This window comes from Schistocerca americana, chromosome 1 (genome assembly GCF_021461395.2).
Source record: "Schistocerca americana isolate TAMUIC-IGC-003095 chromosome 1, iqSchAmer2.1, whole genome shotgun sequence".
NCBI classification, from domain to species: Eukaryota; Metazoa; Arthropoda; class Insecta; order Orthoptera; family Acrididae; genus Schistocerca; species Schistocerca americana.
This window is the reverse complement of record NC_060119.1, coordinates 770093088-770116190: the sequence shown is the minus strand read 5'-3', so window position 1 is coordinate 770116190 and position 23103 is coordinate 770093088. Positions and strand designations below refer to the sequence as shown.

Sequence of the window (23103 nt, the reverse complement as noted above, 5' to 3'; positions counted from 1 at the left end):
CGACGGGACGTTAAACACTAATATCCTCCTCCAAATACAATCACAACAATGGCTTCAGTCTTTGTGCAACTTCAAGAGAAATTCTGTTCAAACCAATTTCTTACTACTTTCAAAGTACAGTCATTTGAGTGAAAACTATGATTTTCTTCAACGACATGATAAGCCCAGGCTCCTTCAATTGCAGCCAAGTGCAGTTTGCATTCTGTTGCGGAATTTGCCTGGAAAAATGAAGTTACACTTCTGGATGACACAGCAGCAATATCCACCTTTTAATGTTTACTTGCACTTGGATGTTGCTCAGTGTCGCTCTTCCCTCAAAGGTACATGCAAAACTCGGTGTTACAAATGATGCAGTGAACTGCAGAATTGGAAAGTGTTTTCTTTGTGATTGTGTTCATATGATAGAAGATAAATTATAAGTAAAAAAGGATTAATATTTCGTGATTTATCATAATTATTACAAGTTAATTTAAAACTCTCCGTAAATTACAAGTCTTATGCCATAGGCTAAGATACTTTTTTTTTTCAGTGCAGCAGTGAACACACATTTTCGTTTTGGCATCTTGAATCTCTCACGGAACTGCCAAAACAATGCACATCGCACTCAGACTGTCACTGAGAGAATGGAATCGAATTATCAAAGTGAAGTGTGGGAAACAAAACAATGCCGACAGTGTGGTCATTTAGATGATTTGTTACTCGTAACAAATTTTGTCCATCAATAACATAACTTTCATTCTTAGCAGTTATGAGCATAAAGATTTAAAATTACATAGTATAACATAGAAAATAAAAAAATAAAGCCACTTTCTAATAAAATGGGACAGGGAAGTGACCTGACGAAATCGGTTGGGACACTGGGAGAGCAAGTTGAAAAAAGCTACTGTCCCATTCAAAATGGGACATCTGGTCACTTAAAGTTACACAGCATAGTACAGTTTAACCGCTTTGGGGAAACTTTAGCCCATGTATTTTATGTATGCGAGAGCCTGCCAGTAAATTTGGTCCTCCAGTTGCTGGCACTATCAAGAAATTAGGACAACAATATAGGAATGTTGTTATTACTTACTCCAAGTCAGGAAAACTAACGAAAGCGGTTCAGGCAAAAGTTTTGGAGACTACATTAAAACCATTGTTGCTAACAACAAATTCCTTCTAGTGGTGGATCGTGGGGTGGCCAAGCAGATTTCTCATTGTGTTATGATGCATAAAAGACTCTAAGATGCTCCTGAATTGCTACAAGGTTGAGAATTATTGTAAGAATAAAATGCAATTAAAATACACTCAGTTGTGCAGCATCAGTTTACTGCTCCTGATGCATGTTATTCATCAAAACTGACAGAGGAAAGGCCTTCATTTATAAGCTTGAATGAAGTATACTTTCCACTGAGGCATATTTTGGAAAAGTGTTCTTGCTCAAAAAATAGTGGAATAAAATGTGTATAGTGTGAACAATATAATTAATTTCTAGAATTTCAGAAGTTTTACTCTTTAATAAATCACTAAATTATGCAAATTAACTGAAGGGAATATATAAATTGAACTATTTAAATTTTATAGTTCAAAGTGTGGGACCGATGGCCTTCGTAGTCTGGTCCCTTCAACCCCCAGAAACCAACCAACCAGTTCAGAGTGTAACATTGGAGGGGGGGTAGGGGGGGAATACAATAACAGCAAGAATTGAACCAGAGCTGGCAAATTGCCGGTCGGTGCACTTGTCCATTGTACTCACTAACTTGGCCATTGTTGCTCAAAAATCCACCCACACTCTACTCGAAAATCTTTATAGTGTTTTTTTACCTTTTCATGTGGTCCCCTCAGGCAAGATAGTCTAGGAACTTAAAAGGGCCATCTACGTGCTTCTACTCACACATTTTGTGCCATATTGGCCTTGCGCCATCCAGTTTTGGTCATAATAAAAAAGAGTCTCAGTGTTATTTATGTGCGTGATTCACTTGTAAATGAGCTCTCCTTTTTAATTAGTCTCGCAAGGAATAAAAATTTCTGCAGCTGTAGTGGTCATATGGTAATGTTCTGATTGTGTATACATTTTGAAAAAGTGAACAAACATAAACTAAGTGATGCAAGTATTAAGTTAGAGTTCAAATCCAATAAAAACAGAAATGGCAGAGAGAAACAGGCAACAGCTTTCCTCTTAAACCATATACTTGACAGTAATGTTTGTGAGCTGCTGCTACTGCAGCAAAATTTGGCCTATATGTTCATCGCTCTTCCTCTGCCTGGGACGTCTCTAGCTAAACATGTTATCACTTGGAGAGCCATCAATATTATTATGTTATCATATGTCAGCCAGTGTGCAATACATGTTCTGTTTTTTGTATTAACACTACTGTCAGAAAGCTACCAGCAGTTATAAATCACAAACCAGAAGTCTGCACTGAGGACACACATTACCCAGTCACAGAGCAGACACTGCAGCAGTAGGCATGTCTTTGATGTATTCTTCGACACAGAACCAGTTTCTGCATAAGTATTCCAGAGTTCTATCAGTGAAACATGCTCTACAGTACCTGCTTTATTTGGGAATGAAATCCCCTTCAACCATCTAGATACAGCTTTCAGAGGTTTGCCTAAATCACTTACTTAAGGTAAATGCATGGAGAGCTTCTTTGAAAATACTGCAGTTTATTTTCTTCCTGTCAGAATTTGTACTCCATCTCTAAAGCCATTGTCATCACAAGGCTATTAAAGATTGCTCATCCTTTCTTCTTAACTTCTTATTCCATCAGTGCATCTGTGAGAATTTTCTGCTTAATCCTTGAATGCTTCCATATTATCGTTGTTGTTCCAGTGTCAACCTGGCTATCTGTGTTCATGTTTCCCTGCTTGATCTGTAGCTGAATGAATTTCTTATCTTAGTCAGGCTTTAGCGATGATGCATTAAGGTAGACAGGGTAGTTCATGAAGAACCATTTGATAAAGTTGATTTCCAGCTACATCATGTGTGATGGTTTTGCATTGTGGTGTTAAAGCAGGTCTTATTTCTCCCAATATTACTGGAATAAAGGAAAGAAACACCAAGAGAACTGAGCATGTAAACAGTATGTATATTCGTTTGCTAAACTACTGAAATATTATGTATTTCATGTAAAATTTGTTTTCATGAATATTGAGAGCTCTGCAGTTCACATATGTGGCAGTCTTTTCTCATGACAGACAGTGTAGGTTGTGGCTCAGTGAATAAGTACCATACTATAAATCCAAAGATCTGGATTTTAATCCCCAGTCAGTAGCAATAATTTTAGTGTATGCAAAAAATGCTGAGTTGCTCACTGATTCAGACTCCACTCTAAACTGTAGTTTCCCATCTAACAAGCTGAGTCAGTCAGTTCAATAGTTGGAAGAAAAGACCACATCATCTTGAAAAGGACCATGTCTTGTAAAGCACTGGGGTGTTCAAACCAGCTTCCGGTTTGAGGACAACTTTACTTTCAATGTTCATTCGGATTAGTTGTCTGTGAGTAACTTATCTCTATCACCACTATTATTTCATGATTAATTTTCGCACATCCTACTTCGCTGTCCTGGGATGTTCTGTACAACAAGTGACTGGCAATTTTTAAGTTGTGTTTGTAGTATAACACCTAATTGTCTTCATTACTACTCAGAAGCTACAGAATTGTAACTGTATGATGATTACATGTAATAAAATTTATTCATACTTATCAACAACAGTTCAGTCATTGTTATATTCTGTTATTCATTTTGAATGTATGTATTTCTTCCAGCCACCAGGTACTGGTAAATCATATTTAGCTAAAGCTGTAGCAACTGAAGCTGACAATTCAACATTTTTCTCCGTTTCTTCTTCGGACCTGGTGTCTAAGTGGCTGGGTGAATCTGAAAGATTGGTGAAGAATCTGTTTGAGCTAGCTAGACAACGCAAACCAAGTATAATATTTATTGATGAAGTGGATTCATTGTGCTCCTCACGTTCTGACAATGAATCAGAATCAGCAAGGCGCATAAAAACAGAATTCCTCGTTCAGATGCAAGGTAAGTCAGCAATATTTGTACATAGTTGCTGAATAAGAAAATTACAAGGCCTGCTTCAGATCAGTTAGGCTATACGACATATTAAATAAATGTAAGGAGGTACAGGGGTGGGTGGCAGCTGTAGGACTTTTATAGAACTGAATGACTTATTGCCAGAATGGTAATACGTATTATCACCGCCACAAGTGTTTTAACTTCAGAAGTAAGGCATCACATAATCTGTAAATACTTTTTATATATATATATATATATATATATATATATATATATATATAGAAGGGTCTGAAAAGTGAAACTATGTGCTATATATACAGATGATTCACACATTGCCTAATTGTAGCTCTATGAACCTTTGATCTTCTACCAGAAAAAGGAGGGAGGGGAAATAACTGGAGTCACCTGTCGTACATGTTTTCCGCCATTGGTTTACTGCAGAGTACCGAAGTGACATGAGGGCAACAAATGAAATGGGCTATTGGCATCACTATAAAAAAATCAAATACTGAAGTTTTCCATAAGTCACTGAAACATGGTGCAGGGCACTGTTGTCACCATATAGAGTCAAAGTGAGAAGTTGTAAATGAGTTGTGCAGGCCTCCTGTGGGTCATTCCTTGGCAGTTCAACCGTAAAAGAAAGATTTTATCACTCAACATCTCAGAATTTAATGAATGGGGCTCCTTCGGAGCTAAGTAAACGATAGCAAATTGTAGTATTTTCTCTCTCCGTTTCCATTTTTATGCTACTTGAGTGATCGGTAGGCTTGTCATTTTGAGCATTGCGACAGCAAAAAAATGACACCTGCTTACATTTTGAAAATAACTTTTTTGTTTATTAATCATCCAAACAATGTGAAACTTGGAGATTGCACGCTGTAGTCTAAGGGTTGTGGGAAAAAATATCGCAAACCTATAAATAAAACCATTGAGACAGGGAATATATCCAGGGTGAAGCGAAATTTGCGCACTCGGGCTTCACAACGCAACTCCTCACAGGCTGACGATAAAAAAAAGTCTCACAAGATTTCGTCCAGCGAGTACATCGAGCAGAAAAAGGACATTAAAGAGTGGCAATCTGGCAACACTGTAACCACATGTATGGTAACTCTCTCTGTCAGCATATATTAGTTGTGCTGTACAGTTGGTGCAGTGAACGGAGTTTTGTGTTAGCATGCAGGAGGTCAAGATTTCGAACCTACGTTAAGGCGCTTTTTTTAGTTTAATTTAATTTTTTTCTAATTTCATTCCGACATTTCCTGTTGTAATATACACTGTTTCTTAGCTCACATGTACCCTAAATTTGTGATATTTTGTACCACTGAACATAACAAATACATGGTTGGACAAGTAAGAAATAGACAATTGAAACAAATAACCTGTCGTAAGACTTGTGTGAACGTGGTGGTCATACAACAGGACCTCCACGCCTGAGCCATTTCCCTGGAAATGGTCTGTCCAAATACTGTCGCATATTAATTCCAGAGTGGGGAGGTGCACCATCATGTTGGAACCATATCCTCTGCCGAACATGTAGTGTAACATCTTCCAGTGCATTAGATAGATAATTTGAGACGAATGCATGATACCTTCGTGCAGTCAACCAGTCAGGCAACATGTAGGGGCCCAAACACCTATCGCCCCAATATTCTGGCCCAGATGTTGATACCAAATCGAACTTGATATCCACGGTCGCGGGTGACATGCAGGTCAACCTCACACGATGGTGGGCATTGTGCATATTGAAGACACTCTCATGAGCTAATGCTGGTTCGTCCAACCATATTATGGTGTTCACAAAGTCATCGTTGGCTTCCTGTTGTTGTTGGAACCATTCACAGAATTGCATCCGCTGATGACGATCTGCTGGATGCAGGTTTTGCATGAAAGCAAAATGATAGGGGTGCAGCCCATGCTCGTGCAGCATGTTAATGACCGGGCATTGCAAGACATGCAGCTGTCGTGCTATGCTACATGTACTTTGCTGTGAGGTTCTTGGTGTATAACCTCCAGAATAGCTTCCTCAGTAGCTGGAGTATGGCGAGTCAGTGGATGACCTCTTTCACACAGTGGTGTAAGGAGAGAACGTGACACCCGAAGGCACAGCTCCAGAAGACAAAACATACTTTTATCTGGATGGCGTCGACAGGGATATCTAGCAGCATATTCATGACTGGAAACACCAGTCCGGTTATCAGATGCACGAACGTCCAGAAGCATATCCACATATTCATTGTTTGTGTATGCCATACGTCTGCCACACTGGTTTCGAAGTTTACAGTGAGAAAATTCGATATGTGTACACATGTACACTGCAATATATCATGGACACATTACTTCGCTCGCAACTAGTCCTTGTCTGGTGGACAGCGCATACAGTATAAACACACCGTCAGTCCTGTGCGTTGTTCCATCTAATGGCATTACCCCTCTGACAGATATTGTTGTGTATGATTCATCCTGACACCGCTAATTGTGAAATTTTAAGTTTCGAATTACACTGTTTCCCTAATGGTAACAGACATGGTTTCCCTAATGGTAACAGACATGATGTTTCCACAATCCCATTGATAGAGTAATAATATGAGAAATGGACTAAACAGCATGCGGTCACCAGATTCATTGTTGAAAGGCATAATTAGTGGGATCATGGTGATAACATATACAAATAGTAACACAGTGTGGACATTATTTGCAAAGCATGTTGCTAGTCCTACTGGTAATGTAAGGCCCAACGATATGTGATGTACCTGAACAAGGTAAGAATAATAGTTGCTGCTAATCTATCGAACCACTGGAGGAGGGTATAAGGAAAACAGGTTTCGCATCTAGTAGGTGAAGTGGTGTGAATAAATTCACGCCCACAACATGGAAAGAGCTTCTTTCAAAGCTGGCTAATCTTCCATTTCTACGATTGCATTATGTAAGTACAAATGTTTTGTAGAGGACCCACTGCAATCGCTGTTGATGATTAAGATGCCAGATACCATACCACCTGGACTACATTTACCAAATAAAAAACGTATGCCTCGACTCAGGATCGAACCATCGTCATCCTGCATGCTAATCCAAAATTCTATCCAGTGCACCAACTGTAATGCACAACTAAAATGTGCTGTCAGAGGTAGTTACCATACATGTGGTTACAGTGTTGCCAGATTGCCACTCTCTAACATCTTTTTTCTGCCGGATGTACTCGCCAGACAAAATTTTGCGAGTGATTTTTTTTATCGCTGGCGTGTGAGGCATCGCGCTGCGAAGCCCAAGTGCATGAATTTTGCTTCACCCTGAAATTTTAAATCATTAAACTTATAAAAGAAACTGACATGATTTAAGAGAAGCTCAAATTAATTCAATTTTTTAACAGTAGGTGAAATTTGTGACATTGACATAATTTTCTGTATAGGGCACATACACTGAGAAATACAACAGGGAACAGCAGTTAATAGCAAATTCTCATCTTTGTTTCTTGGCGATCTATGTTGCTGCAGTAGATGTAAAATATTTTGCAAGTATCTGCTTCACCAGAATTTGTTGCAGCTTGCCGAGTTTTTGACAGTGTAGCTAATGATTTGGTAGTGGCAAGAGAAATTTCAAGAAATTAGAGTTGACCCATTGTTTTCTTTCAGAATTACTTATTTATTCCGTAATACAGTTACAAAATTGCTGCAACCAAACAGCTTATCGTCAGAAGTATCATCATATGAACTATCAAGTGAAATTTGTGACTGGATTGAGGACTTCTTGTTAGAGAGGACACAGCATGTTATCCTGGATGGAGAGGCCTTGTCAGATGTAGAAATAATTTTTAGGTGTGCCCCAGGGAAGTGTGTTGGGACCCTTGGTGTTATGTTGCATATCAGTGACCTTGCAGACAATATTAATAGTAACTTCAGGCTTTTTGGAGATGCTGTACTTATCTATGATGAAGTTCTGTCTGAAAGAAGCTGCATAAATATTCAGTAAGATCTTGATAAGATTTCAAAGAGGTGTGAAGACTGGCAACTTGTTTAAATGTTTAGAAATGTAAAATTGTGCACTTCACGAAACCAAAAGTGTAGTATCCGATGACTATAATGTCAATGGGTCACGTTTGGAATTCGCCAACTCGTACAAATACCTGAGTGTAAAACTTTATAGGGATATGAACTGAAACAATCACATAGGTTCAGTTGTGGGTGAAGCAGGTGGTAGACTTCAGTTTATTTGTAAAATACTGGGGAAGTGGAATTAGTCTGAAACAGAGATTGCTTACAAATCACTTGTGCTACTGGTTCTAAAATATTGTTCAAATGTGTGGGATCTGTACTGAATAGAACCAACAGGGGATATTACATATACAGAGAAGGGCAGCACGAATGGTCACAGGTTTGACCAATGGTAGAGTAATACAGAGATACTGAAGGAACTGAACTGGAAGACTCTTGAAGATAGACGTAAACTATCCTGAGAAAGTCTCTCAATGAAGTTTCAAGAACTGGCTTTAAATGATGACTCTAGGAATATACTACAACCCCTGTGTATCTCTCACATGGGGATAATGAGGGTAAGATTAGAATAATTATTGCATACACAGAGGCATTCAAGCAGTCATTCTTCCCTCACTCTTTATGTGAATTGAATGGGAAGAAACCCTAATAACTGGTACAATGGGACATACCCTTTGCCATGCCCCTAATGGAGATTTGCGGAGTACAGGTGTAGATGTAGAGTGCAGACAGAAAATTTATGGATTACAATCCGAAACATACAGACTGATACCATGAAATTACATATTAATTCAGTCTTCTCACATTGCAACATAAAGTTTTATATGACTTTTAGCTTTTAGTATTGAAATTCATATAATCAGTTCAATAACAATGTTTTTTATAAAGTTGCTTATATCATTAAGATTATTAGTTAGGAAAAGTTCCTGATGTATGTGTTCTTTCGATAAATGCAAACAGAAAGCTACTTTCACTTCTTGCGAAAGGTATTCTGGAATTACAAAATGAGAATTGTTTGTTTTATGTTATGCAATTAGTAACATTTGAATCTGAGCATAGATGTAATGAAATTAATGATAGTATAATAAATTGTAGCTTTAAAATGATCAGATAAATTCAATAAGAATGTTACAAAATTCATACAAGCCTGTAAATATGTCAGCCTGATGCCTGAGGTCAAGAAATGTCATACCGATATTGGTATGTTTCAGCTGCTCTGAAAATTTGTAATTTCTTGCACTTCATATTTTACAATGTTAAACAAGAGGAGTTCAAGAGGGATGGGAACTGGGTAAATATCCTCTTATTTTGATCAGTGGAATGAAAGCAAAGGTTATGAAGAATACATAAATTGTATAGTAATAATTGGTCTGAAACACAGCATTGGAGGATAAATGAACCCAATGTAGAAAACCCTACTTCCATTTCTGGATGTATTTGCATTTAAAATTTGAACACTTTTGGTGTATATTGGCAGCTGAAATCAACCATATTCATTCACATTGCTTTTTCCCTGCCTCCAACTTCTTTTATACATAGTAAATGTTTACAGCGCAAATCACTTCGACAAAAAACTTATTACTAAATGAATTACTCCACGTTTCAGTTTGTTTCCTCTTTTCAGACTTGGTTCTGTTAAGAAACCTTTTTCTTTAAAACGATTTTGTACTTCCTGCTGAACATTCAGAAAGTTCAGTAGTATTTTGAATGTTTTGTCGGGACTAGCTCAATGGCATGGGGATAATTAGCAATGAGAGTTTTTTCCTTCTTTGTATCTTGGCGTAAATTGTTCTTTATGTTGTCAATGAGCAAATCCATATCTCATCAAGATATATAGCTTGTAAATTCTCCAAGCTGTGGTGCTTTCGGATAATGATGAAACTAAATGCAGCAGAATATGATGGTACTGTGCAATTTAGACATCATTCAGAATATTCCAGTCATTCCAAAATGAGAGGATGGGATCCTTTGATTTTCAGAGGAGTGTATGTGCTGCTTCTAGAAAAGAATCATTGTTATTAATTACATTTACTGTATGTGGTGCAGCTTAAAAAAATTAAGTTAACTTGAGATTTCCGTAAATAATGTCAGTTGAGCCTATTTAGTTTATCAGTTAAATGACTTAAAATGTCGGTTAATTCAAAAGCATATGATTCAGGGTACATGGAATTTCAGATTTTTATAAGGAAAGAATTAAAAATTATTCCTCCTCCTCCTCCTCCTCCTCCTTCTTCTTCTTCTTCTTCTTCTTCTTCTTCTTTTACCCCCTGTACAAAGACCGGTGATGCAGGTCTCTTTGCTATCCTGTCCCATGCAAGCCTCTCCATTGCCAGATAACTACTGCTACCTTCATTCTTCTGACCTGGGTTCTGTATTCATCTCTTGATCTCCATCTATGATTTTTTTAGTTCCCACACTTCCCTCCAATACTAAATTAATGATTCCTTAATGTCTCAGAATGTGTCGTACCAAATGATCCTTTCTTTTGTTCACTTTGTGCTGCAAATGACTTGTCTCCCCAATTCCAGTCAGTACCACCTCATTAGTTACCCAGCTAATCTTCAACATTCTTCTGTAGCACCACATTTTGAAACCTTGTATTCTCTTTTTGTCTAAACTGTTTATTGTCCATGTTTCTCTTCCGTACATGGCTACAATCCAAATAAATCATCATCATTTAAGACTGATTATGCCTTTCAGCATTCAGGCTGGAGCATAGTCCCTCTTATAAAATTCCTCCATGATCCCCTATTCAGTGCGAATATTGGTGCCTCTTCTGATGTTAAGCCTATTACTTCAAAATCATTCTTAACTGAATCTAGGCACCTTCTCCTTGGTCTGCCCCGACTCCTCCTACCCTCTACTGCTGAACCCATGAGGCTCTTGGGTAACCTTGCTTTTCCCATGCGTGTAACATGACCCCACCATCTAAGCCTGTTCGCCCTGAATGCTACGTCTACAGAGTTCATTCCCAGTTTTTCTTTGATTTCCTCATTCTGGACGCCCTCCTGCCATTGTTCCCCTCTACTAATACCTGCAATCATCCCAGCTACTTTCATATCCGTAGCCTCAACCTTATTGATAAGGTAACCTGAATCCACCCAGCTTTCGCTCCCATACAACAAAGTTGGTCGAAAGATTGAACGGTGCACAGATAACTTAGTCTTGGTACTGACTTCCTTCTTGCAGAAGAGAGTAGATCGTAGCTGAGCACTCAATGCATTAGCTTTGCTACACCTTGCTTCCAGTTCTTTCACTATGTTGCCATCCTGTGAGAATATGCATCCTAAGTACTTGAAACCGTCCACCTGTTCTAACTTTGTTCCTCCTATTTGGCACTCAATCCATTTATATCTCTTTCCCACTGACATTACTTTCGTTTTGGAGATGCTAATTTTCATACCATAGTCCTTACATTTCTGATCTAGCTCTGAAATATTACGTTGCAAACTTTCAATCGAATCTGCCTTCACAACTAAGTCATCCGCATATGCAAGACTGCTTATTTTGTGTTCACATATCTTAATCTCACCCAGCCAGTCTATTGTTTTCAACGTATGATCCATAAATAATATGAACTACAGTGGAGACAGGTTGCAGCCTTGTCTCACCCCTGAAACTACTCTGAACCATGAACTCAATTTACCGTCAACTCTAACTGCTGCCTGACTATCCATGTAAAGACCTTTAATTGCTTGCAAAAGTTTGCCTCCTATTCCATAATCTCGTAGAACAGACAATAACTTCCTCCTAGGAACCCGGTCATATCCCTTTTCTAGATCTATAAAGCATGGATACAATTCCCTGTTCCACTCATAACACTTCTCCATTATTTGCCGTAAGCTAAAGACCTGGTCCTGACAACCTCTAAGAGGCCTAAACCCACACTGATTTTCATCCAATTTGTCCTCAACTAATACTCGCACTTTCCTTTCAACAATACCTGAGAAGATTTTACCCACAACGCTGATTAAAGAGATACCTTTGTAGTTTTACAATCTTTTCTGTTTCCTTGTTTAAAGATTGATGTGATTACTGCTTTTGTCCAGTCTGATGGAACATGTCCCGACTCCCAGGCCATTTCAATTATCCTGTGTAGCCATTTAAGACCTGACATTCCACTGTATTTGATGAGTTCCGACTTAATTTCATCCACCCCAGCTGCTTTATTGCACTGCAATTTATTGACCATTTTCTCCACTTCCTCAAATGTGATCCTATTTCCATCATCATTCCTATCCCATTGTACATCGAATTCTGAAACATTACTGATCATATTTTCACCTACATTGAGCAATTCTTCAAAATATTCCCTCCATCTGCCCAAGGAATCCACAGGATTCTCCAGCAGTTTTCCTGACCTGTCCAAAATACTTGTCACTTCCTTCTTACCTCCCTTTCGAAGAATGCTAATTACACTCCAGAATGGTTTTCCAGCAGCTTGACCCATAGTCTCCAACCTGTTTCCAAAGTTTTCCCAAGATTTCTCCTTGGATGCTGCAATTATCTGTTTGGCTTTGTTTCTTCTTTCAACATAACTTTCTCTGTCTACCTGAGTTCTAGTATGTAGCCATTTTTGATACGCCTTCTTTTTCCTTTTACAGGCTGCCTTGACTGTGTTATTCCACCAAGCTGTTTGCTTCATCCTACCTTAACGCACTACTGTTCCAAGACATTCTTTAGCCACTTCTAGTACTGTGTCCCTGTACCTTGTCCATTCCTTTTCCAATGACTGTAATTGACTACATTCAACTAACTGGTACCTTTGTGAGATCACTGTTATGTACTTGTGCCTGATTTCCTTATCCTGAAGTTTCTCTACTCTTATCCTCCTACATATGGACCTGACCACCTGCACTTTCGGCCGCACAGTACCAATTTCACTGCAGATTAAATAATGATCAGTGTCATCAAAGAATCCCCGGAATACATGTGTGTTCCTCACAGTCTTCCTGAATTCCTGATCTGTTATTATATAGTCAATGACAGATCTGGTTCCCCTGCCTTCCCAAGTATACCGGTGAATGTTCTTATGTTTAAAGAAGGAGTTTGTGATTACTAAGCCCATGTTGTTGTTGTTGTTGTGGTCTTCAGTCCTGAGACTGGTTTGATGCAGCTCTCCATGCTACTCTATCCTGTGCAAGCTTCTTCATCTCCCAGTACCTACTGCAACCTACATCCTTCTGAATCTGCTTAGTGTATTCATCTCTTGGTCTCCCTCTACAATTTTTACCCTCCACGCTGCCCTCCAATACTAAATTGGTGATCCATTGATGCCTCAGAACATGTCCTACCAACCGATCCCTTCTTCTGGTCAAGTTGTGCCACAAACTTCTCTTCTCCCCAATCCTATTCAATACTTCCTCATTAGTTATGTGATCTACCCATCTAATCTTCAGCATTCTTCTGTAGCACCACATTTCGAAAGCTTCTATTCTCTTCTTGTCCAAACTATTTATCGTCCATGTTTCAATTCCATACATGGCTACACTCCATACAAATACTTTCAGAAATTACTTCCTGACACTTAAATCTACACTCTATGTTAACAAATTTCTCTTCTTCAGAAACGCTTTCTTTGCCATTGCCAGTCTACATTTTATATCCTCTCTACTTCGACCATGATCAGTTATTTTGCTCCCCAAATAGCAAAACTCCTTTACTACTTTAAGTGTCTCATTTCCTAATCTAATTCCCTCAGCATCACCCGACTTAATTTGACCACATTCCATTATCCTCGTTTTGCTTTTGTTGATTTTCATTTTATATCCTCCTCTCAAGACGCTATCCATTCCGTTCAACTGCTCTTCCAAGTCCTTTGCTGTCTCTGACAGAATTACAATGTCATCGGCGAACCTCAAAGTTTTTATTTCTTCTCCATGGATTTTAATACCTACTCCAAATTTATCTTTTGTTTCCTTCACTGCTTGCTCAATATACAGATTGAATAACATCGGGGAGAGGCTACAACCCTGTCTCACTCCCTTCCCAACCACTGCTTCCCTTTCATGCCCCTCGACTCTTATAACTGCCATCTGCTTTCTGTACAAACTGTAAATAGCCTTTCGCTCCCTGTATTTTACCCCTGCCACCTTCAGAATTTGAAAGAGAGTATTCCAGTCAACATTGTCAAAAGCTTTCTCTAAGTCTACAAATGCTAGAAACGTAGGTTTGCCTTTCCTTAATCTTTCTTTTAAGATAAGTCTTAGGGTCAGTATTGCCTTACATGTTCCAGTATTTGTACGGAATCCAAACTGATCTTCCCCGAGGTCGGCTTCTACTAGTTTTTTCATTCATCTGTAAAGAATTCGCGTTAGTATTTTGCAGCTGTGACTTATTAAACTGATAGTTTGGTAATTTTCACATCTGTCAACACCTGCTTTCTTTGGGATTGGAATTATTATATTCTTCTTGAAGTCTGAGGGTATTTCGCCTGTTTCATACATCTTGCTCACCAGATGGTAGAGTTTTGTCAGGACTGGCTCTCCCAAGGCCGTCAGTAGTTACAATGGAATGTTGTCTACTCCGGGGGCCTTGTTTCGACTCAGGTCTTTCAGTGCTCTGTCAAACTCTTCACGCAGTATCGTATCTCCCATTTCATCTTCATCTACATCCTCTTCCATTTCCATAATATTGTCCTCAAGTACATCGCCCTTGTATAGACCCTCTTTATACTCCTTCCACCTTTCTGCTTTCCCTTCTTTGCTTGGAACTGGGTTTCCATCAGAGCTCTTGATGTTCATACAAGTGGTTCTCTTATCTCCAGAGGTCTCTCTAATTTTCCTGTAGGCAGTATCTATCTTACCTCTAGTGAGATAAGCCTCTACATCATTACATTTGTCCTCTAGCCATCCCTGCTTAGCCATTTTGCACTTCCTGTCGATCTCATTTTTGAGACGTTTGTATTCCTTTTTGCCTGCTTCATTTACTGCATTTTTACATTTTCTCCTTTCATCAATTAAATTCAATATTTCTTCTGTTACCCAAGGATTTCTACTGGCCCTCGTCTTTTTACCTACTTGATCCTCTGCTGCCTTCACTACTTCATCCCTCAAAGCTACCCATTCTTCTTCTACTGTATTTCTTTCCCCCATTCCTGTCAATTGTTCCCTTATGCTCTCTCTCAAACTCTCTACAACCTCTGGTTCTTTCAGTTTATCCAGGTCCCATCTCCTTAAATTCCCACCTTTTTGCAGTTTCTTCAGTTTTAATCCTCAGGTCATAACCAATAGATTGTGGTCAGAGTCTACATCTGCCCCTGGAAATGTCTTACAATTTAAAACCTGGTTCCTAAATCTCTGTATTACCATTATATAATATATCTGATACCTTTTAGTATCTCCAGGATTCTTCCATGTATACAACCTTCTTTTATGATTCTTGAACCAAGTGTTAGCTATGATTAAGTTATGCTCTGTGCAAAATTCTACCAGACGGCTTCCTCTTTCATTTCTCCCCCCAATCCATATTCACCCACTACGTTTCCTTCTCTCCCTTTTCCTACTCTCGAATTCCAGTCACCCATGACTATTAAATTTTCGTTACCCTTCAGTATCTGAATAATTTCTTTTATCTCGTCATACATTTCATCAATTTCTGCATCATCTGCAGAGCTAGTTGGCATATAAACTTGTACTACTGTAGTAGGCATGGGCTTTGTGTCTATCTTGGCCACAATAATGCGTTCACTATGCTGTTTGTAGTAGCTTACCCGCAATCCTATTTTCCTATTCATTATTAAACCTACTCCTGCATTACTCCTATTTGATTTTGTGTTTATAACCCTGTAGTCACCTGACCAGAAGTCTTGTTCCTCCTGCCACCGAACTTCACTAATTCCCACTATATCTAACTTTAACCTATCCATTTCCCTTTTTAAATTTTCTAACCTACCTGCCCGATTAAGTGATCTGACATTCCACGCTCCGATCCGTAGAACGCAAGTTTTCTTTCTCCTGATAACGACGTCCTCTTGAGTAGTCCCCGCCTGGAGATCCGAATGGGGGACTATTTTACCTCCGGAATATTTTACCCAAGAGGACGCCATCATCATTTAATCATACAGTAAAGCTGCATGCCCTCGGGAAAAATTACGGCCGTAGTTTCCCCTTGCTTTCAGCCGTTCGCAGTACCAGCACAGCAACGCCGTTTTGGTTATTGTTACAAGGCCAGATCAGTCAATCATCCAGACTGTTGCCCTTGCAACTACTGAAAAGGCTGCTGCCCCTCTTCAGGAACCACACGTTTGTCTGGCCTCTCAACAGATACCCCTCCGTTGTGGTTGCACCTACGGTACGGCTATCTGTATAGCTGAGGCACGCAAGCCTCCCCACCAACGGCAAGGTCCATGGTTCCTGGGGGGAGGACTAAGCCCATACTGGCACAGAAATCCAAGAGTTGTTTCCCGTTCCTGTTGGCCTCCATATCCTCTCCAAATTTACCCATAACCTTTTCATACGCTTCTGTTCGATTTCCAATCCTGGCATTAAAATCACCCATGAGCAGAACACTGTCCTTGTCCTTTACTCTAACAACTACATCACTGAGTGCATCATAAAAACTATCCATCTTATCTTGATCTGTCCCTTCACAATGTGAATATACTGACACAATCCTAATTTTCTTGCTAGACACTGTCAAATCTATCCACATCAGTCGTTCGTTTACATACCTTATTGCAACTACGCTGGGTTCCAGTTCTTCCGTGATGTAAAGCCCTGCACCCCATTGTGCTATTCCTGCTTTGACTCCTGACAGGAAGACCTTGTGTTCTCCCACTTCCTCTTCTTTCTCATTCCTTACCTGAATGTCACTAACAGCTAAAACGTCCAGCCCCATCTTACTTGCAGCCTCTGCCAGCTCTGCCTTCTTCCCAGAGTAGCCCCTTTGATATTAATAGCTCCCCATCTCATTACCATTTGTGTGCAAAGTCGTATCTTAGGAGTCCCTGGTTTGTCAGTTAGAGGTGGGACTCCGTCACCTCCAAAGGTCCGAGGCATTTTGCTCTGATTGTTGCCAGCATCATATTTAAAGTACCAGGGAAGCAGGTTGCTAGCCATACTTGCCCCGAGTCCCATTGAGTTTTACCCCTAACGGTTGAGGGACTAACCGGTGGATTTGGTAGTCTTTGCCACATGAGCACAAAGGTGACCACGACTCAGAATATGTCCGAGATGCCTAGCCTTATTCCAAAGTAACTGGTATCCCGACTGTCGGGACCACTTACTTGGCCACTCATAGGTTGCCCGTGGTTCATGAACTAGGACATGACAACAGGAACCCACACCATGAACCACATCCAAATAAATGCCTTCAGAAAACACTTCCTAATGCTTAAATCTATATTTGATGTTAACAAATTTCTCTCCTTCAGAAATGCTTTTCTTTCCATTGCTAGTCTACATTTTGTATCCTCTATATTTCAGCCATCATTAGTTATTTTACTGCCGAAATAGGAAAACTCATACACTACTTTCAGTGTCTCATTTTCTAAGCTAATTCCCTTAGCATCAACTGATTTAGTTCAGCTGCATTCCATTATCCTTGTTTCACTTTTATTGATGTTCATTTTTTATCCTCCTTTTGAGAAACTGTTCTTTCTATTCAACTGCTCTACCAATTCCTTTTGTATCTTTAACAGAGTTACAGTGTTTTTATTTTTTCTCCTTGAACTTTAATTCCTTCTCCAAATTTTTCTTTGGTTTCCATTACTGCTTGCTCAATGTACAGATTGAGTAACTGAGATAATGGCTTAACTAAATACAACAGAACATGATGTTACTACACAGTACCCCTCCCCCAAGACTCATATAACTGCTGTCTTGTTTCTGTACAAGTTTTAAATAGCCTTTCAAACCTGTATTTTACCTCTGCCACCTTCAGAATTTAAAAGGTAGTACTCCAGTCAACACTGCGAAAAGCTTTCTCTAAGATTACAAATTCTAGAAATGTAGGTCAGCCTTTCCTTAGCCTGTCCTCTAAAATGACTCATATGGTTAGTGTTGCCTCCCATGTACCTACATTTCTGCAGAATCTAAGCCAATCATCCCTGAGGATGGCTTCTGCCAGTTTTTCATTCATTTGTGTCGTTAGTATTGTGCAACAATGAGTTACTAAATTGATAGTTTGGTAATGTTCACACCTGTCAGCATCTACTTCCTTTGGAATTGGAATTACTGCATTCTTCTTGAAGTTTGGGGGTATTTCGCTCATCTCATATATCTTGTACATCAGGTGGAATAGTTTTGCCATGCTGGCTTTCCTAAGGCTATTAGTATTTCTGACAGAATGTTGTCTACTCTGACGGTCTTGTTTTGGCTTAGATTTTCCAGAGCTCTGTAAAATTCTACTTGCAGGATCTTGGCTCCCTCTCATCTTCATCTACGTCCACTTATCTTCCTGTAATATTGCCTTCTAGTTCGTAGCCCATGTATAGACCCTTTGTATACTCTTTCCACCTTTCAACTGTCCTTTCCTTGCGTAGGAATGGTTTTCCGTCTGAGCTCTTGATATGCGTACAGCTGCTCCTCTTTCCCCAAATGCATCATTAATTTTCCTGTAGACAGTATCTATCTTTCCTCTAGTGAAATATGCTTCCAAATTGATACATTTATACTGTAGCCATTCCTGCACTCCCTGTCAATCTCCTTTTTTAAAACATTTGTGTTCTCCTTCACCTACTTCATTTGTTGCATTTTTGAATTTTCTCCTTCATTAGTTAAATTCAATACCTCGTGTGTAATCCCAGGACTTCTACTAGGAATTGTCCTTTTATCTATTTGATCCTCTGCTACCTTCACTATTTCATCTCTTAAAGCTAACCATTCATCTTCTACTGTATTTCTTTCCCCTGTTCTAGTCAGCTGTTGCCTAATGCTCCCTCTGAAACTCTCAAAAGCCGCTGGTTCTTTAAAGTTATCCAGGTCACATCTCCATAAGTTCCTACCATTTTCCAATGTCTTCAGTTTTGATCTGCAGTTCATAACCAATAAATTATGGTCGGAGTCCACATCTCCCCATGCAAATGTCTTAAGATTTAAAGTCTGGTTCCCAAATTGCCAGTATCTCCAGGTATCTTCCACATATGTAACCTTCTGTCATCTTTCTTAAACCAAGTGTTAGCAATGATTAAATTATGCTCTGTGCAAAATTCTACTGGACGGTTTCTTCTTTCATTCCTTTCCCTCAATCCATATTCACCTACTATTTTTCCTTCTCTTCTTTTCCCTACTATCGAATGCCAGTTCCCCATCACTACTAAATTTCATGTCATCATAAATTTCTTCAGTCTCTTCTCCATCTGTGTAGTTAGTTTGCGTGTAAACTTATACTGCTGTGGTGGGTGTGGGCTTCATGTCCATCTTGGCTATGATAATGTGTTCACTATGCTGTTTGTAATAGCTTACCCACATTGCTATTTTCTTACGATCAAAAGTATCTGGACACCCCCAAAAACATACGTTTTTCATATTAGGTGCATTGTGCTGCCACCTACTGCCAGGTACTCCATATCAGTGACCTCAGTAGTCAGTAGACATCATGAGAGAGCAGAGTGGGGTGCTCCCTGGAACTCACGAACTTCGAACGTGGTCAGGTGATTGGGTGTCACTTGTCATACGTCTGTATGTGAGATTTCCACATTCTTAAACATCCATAGATCCACTGTTTCCAATGTGATAGAGAAAGTGGAAACGTGAAGTGGCACGTACAGCACAAGGCCGACCTCGTCTGTTGACTGACAGAGACCGCCGACAGTTGAAGAGGGTGGTAATGTGTAATAGACAGACATCTATTCATACCATCACACAGGAATTCCAAACTGCAATAGGATCCAGTGCAAGTACTATGACAGTTAGGCAGGAGGTGAGAAAACTTGGATTTCAGGGTCGAGCGACTGCGCAAAAGCCACACATCACGCCGGTAAATGCCACACGACACCTTGCTTGGTGTTAGGAGTATAAACATTGGATGATTGAACAGTGGCAAAACATCGTTTGGAGTGATGAATCAGGGTACACAATGTGGCGATCTGATGGCAGGGTGTGGGTATGGCGAATGCCCGGTGACCGTCATCTGCCAGTGTGTGTAGTGCCAAAAGTAAAATCGAGAGGTGGTGGTGTTATGGTGTGCTCGTATTTTTCGCGGAGGAGTGCATCCCTTGTTGTTTTTTTGGGGCACTATCACAACAGAAGCCTACATTGATGCTTTAAGCGCCTTCTTGCTTCCCACTATTGAAAAGCAATTCGGGATGGCGATTGCATCTTCCAGCACGATTGAGCACCTGTTGATAATGCACGGCCTGTGGCAGAGTGGTTACATGACAACAACATCCCTGTAATGGAGAGGCCTGCATTGAGTCCTGACCTGAATCCTATAGAACACCTTTGGGATGTTTTGGAATGCCGACTTCGTGGCAGGCCTCACCGACCGACATTAATACCTCTCCTCAGTGCAGCACTTCGTGTAGAACGGGCTGCCATTCCCCAAGAAACCTTCCAGCACCTTATTGAACGTATGCCTGCGAGAGTGGAAACTGTCATCAAGGCTAATGGCGGGTCAAAACCATATTGAATTCCAGCATTACTGATGGAGGGCGCCATGAACTTGTCATTTTCAGCCAAGTGTCTGGATACTTTTGATCACATAGTGTATTTATTATTAAAGCCGCTCCTACATACACCTATTTAATTTTGTATTTGTAACCCCGTATTCACCCGACTAGAAGCCCTATTCCTCCTCCTACTGAGCATCACTAGTTCCCAATATATCTAACATGACCGTATCCCTTTCTCTTTTTTTTTTTTTTTTAAATTTTCTAATCCATCTGCTATTATTTGTTACAAAAACTTAAAATGAGAAAGGAACAAAAACCCCATTAATTTTATTTTCCCAAGGGATAGCTATGCATTGTAAATTATTTTGGAAAAAAAGATTTACCTTTCTCCTTTTATGATATTTTATCATCCTTGTGCTATAGTGTATACAACCTCCAAATTTCAGATTGTTTAGATGATTAACACAAAAACTGTAAGTAATTTTCAGAATATTAGCAAATGTACTTGTGTGCCATCACAATGATAAAAAATGACACCGAGCGAGGTGGCGCAGTGGTTAGACACTGGACTCGCATTCGGGAGGACGACGGTTCAATCCCGCGTCCGGCCATCCTGATTTAGGTTTTCTGTGATTTCCCTAAATCGCTCCAGGCAAATGCCGGGATGGTTCCTTTCAAAGGGCACGGCCGACTTCCTTCCCCGTCCTTCCCTAATCCGATGAGACCGATGACCTCGCTGTCTGGTCTCCTTCCTCAAACCAACCAACCAACCAACCAAAAATGACAAAACTCTCCAAGCTTTGAAGTACCATGGAATGAAATGGATATGGATAGAGACAAAATACTAAAATCTGATATGGTTACTATCTCCATACACAGAAAGAATAAGTAAAGTTCATAAAAATCTGAGATAGTTGGCATGGCCTTGAATGACTTTACTTTATACCCCAATCCAATCTACGAATCATATTCAATTGGTAAACAATTCAAAATATCCATTCAATACAGCATAAGTTGGTGCAAGTGAGCAATGAAATCGGATGTCACCCACTGAATTATGCAATAGAATCTGGCTTGCATATCTGGCTGATTAAGAGTTCCCAGTTTGCAGGTATGTTATAAAACACATGATTTTTCCATATGCCTCAAAACATTAGTCGCAAGGATTGAAGTCGTGCTTTGGGAGGCTCATATATGTTGTTCCACTAACTGTACCACAGTTTAAACCAATGACTCAGTTATCACAGATTCACTGAGAATAGTGAAAACAAATTGGACAGTATTAAGTTTGAATACTTAAATAGTATAAATTGTAACAAAACTATTATATACCACCTGGTTATAGTTAAAGTGTAGCTACTCACAGAGGTCCAGTATGGGCTGTAATTATCGTATGGTAGCGAAACTTGGTAGATATGTTAATGTGGAACCAATTTATGCTGGACAAAAATTTGTTCCAATTGTGGCAAATGCGATGCTGCATACTGTTTTGTTTGTATGACGTACACACTGTCATTTGACAAGCCATAATGTGAGTGAACAATATGGCTGTCTAGAAGAGAGGGTGTGCGCAGTTTGTGAAACTGTCTTACGGCAGCAATTACAGTGCCGCACTGAGAGAGTATCACCAACTGAAAGGTTTGAGGAGAAGCGCGATGTCATCAAATGGTTTAAATGTGGTGGTGGTGGTGGTGGTGGTGGTGGTGATGAAATTTGTAAACATGCATGATCCTGGTGTGGCACTTGAAAGAGGAAAGCATCATATGCCAGTGGAAGTTATTGATGAGGTTGCTGTTGCTGTAAGTGACCATGCTGCACATGCCCTGGGTAGTGATAGTGCTCATGCAATGTCGCGAGAATTGTCTATCCCAAGGTCAATAGTATGGAAAGTTTTGTGGTGTATTTTACACTTTTATTCATCCAAGATCCAGACGGAAACCTTATGATCTACATCTAAATGGATACTCTGCAATTCACATTTAAGTGCCCGGCAGAGGTTTCATCAAACCACCTTCACAATTATCTATTATTCCAATCTTGTATAGCGCACGAAAAAAATGAACACCTATGTTTTTCCGTACGAGCTCTGATTTCACTTATTTTATGATCATTTCTCCCTATGTAGGTCGGTGTCAATAAAATATTTTCACATTTGGAGGAGAAATGGGCGATTGGAATTTTGTGAGAAGATTCTGTCACAACGAAAAACGCCTTTCTTTTAATGATGTCCGGCCCAAATTCTGTATCATTTCAGTGACATTCTCGCCCATGTTTCGCGATGATACAAAATGTGCTGCCCTTCTTTGAACTTTCTTGATGTATTCCACCAGTCCTATCTGGTAAGGATCCCACACCGCGCCCCAGTATTCTAAAAGAGGACGAACATGCATAGTGTAGGCAGTCTCCTTAGTAGATCTGTTACATTTTATATGTGTCCTGCCAATAAAACGCAGTCTTTGGTTAACCTTCCCTACAACATTTTCTGTGTGTTCCAATTTAAGTTTTTCGTAATTGTATTTCCTAGGTATTTAGTTGAATTTATGGCCTTTA

At 39.6% G+C, this 23103-nt stretch overlaps 1 protein-coding gene across 2 annotated transcripts in view; it reads left to right on the top strand.

Moving 5' to 3' along the window:
- Positions 1 to 23103, top strand: part of LOC124612154 (vacuolar protein sorting-associated protein 4) — a 175819-nt gene that overhangs the window by 99358 nt on the left and 53358 nt on the right. For both annotated transcript variants that reach the window (XM_047140305.1, XM_047140304.1), the window contains exon 6: positions 3750 to 4017. In XM_047140305.1, the coding sequence (XP_046996261.1) occupies positions 3750 to 4017 (268 nt within the window). The remainder of the gene's footprint in view (positions 1 to 3749; positions 4018 to 23103) is intronic.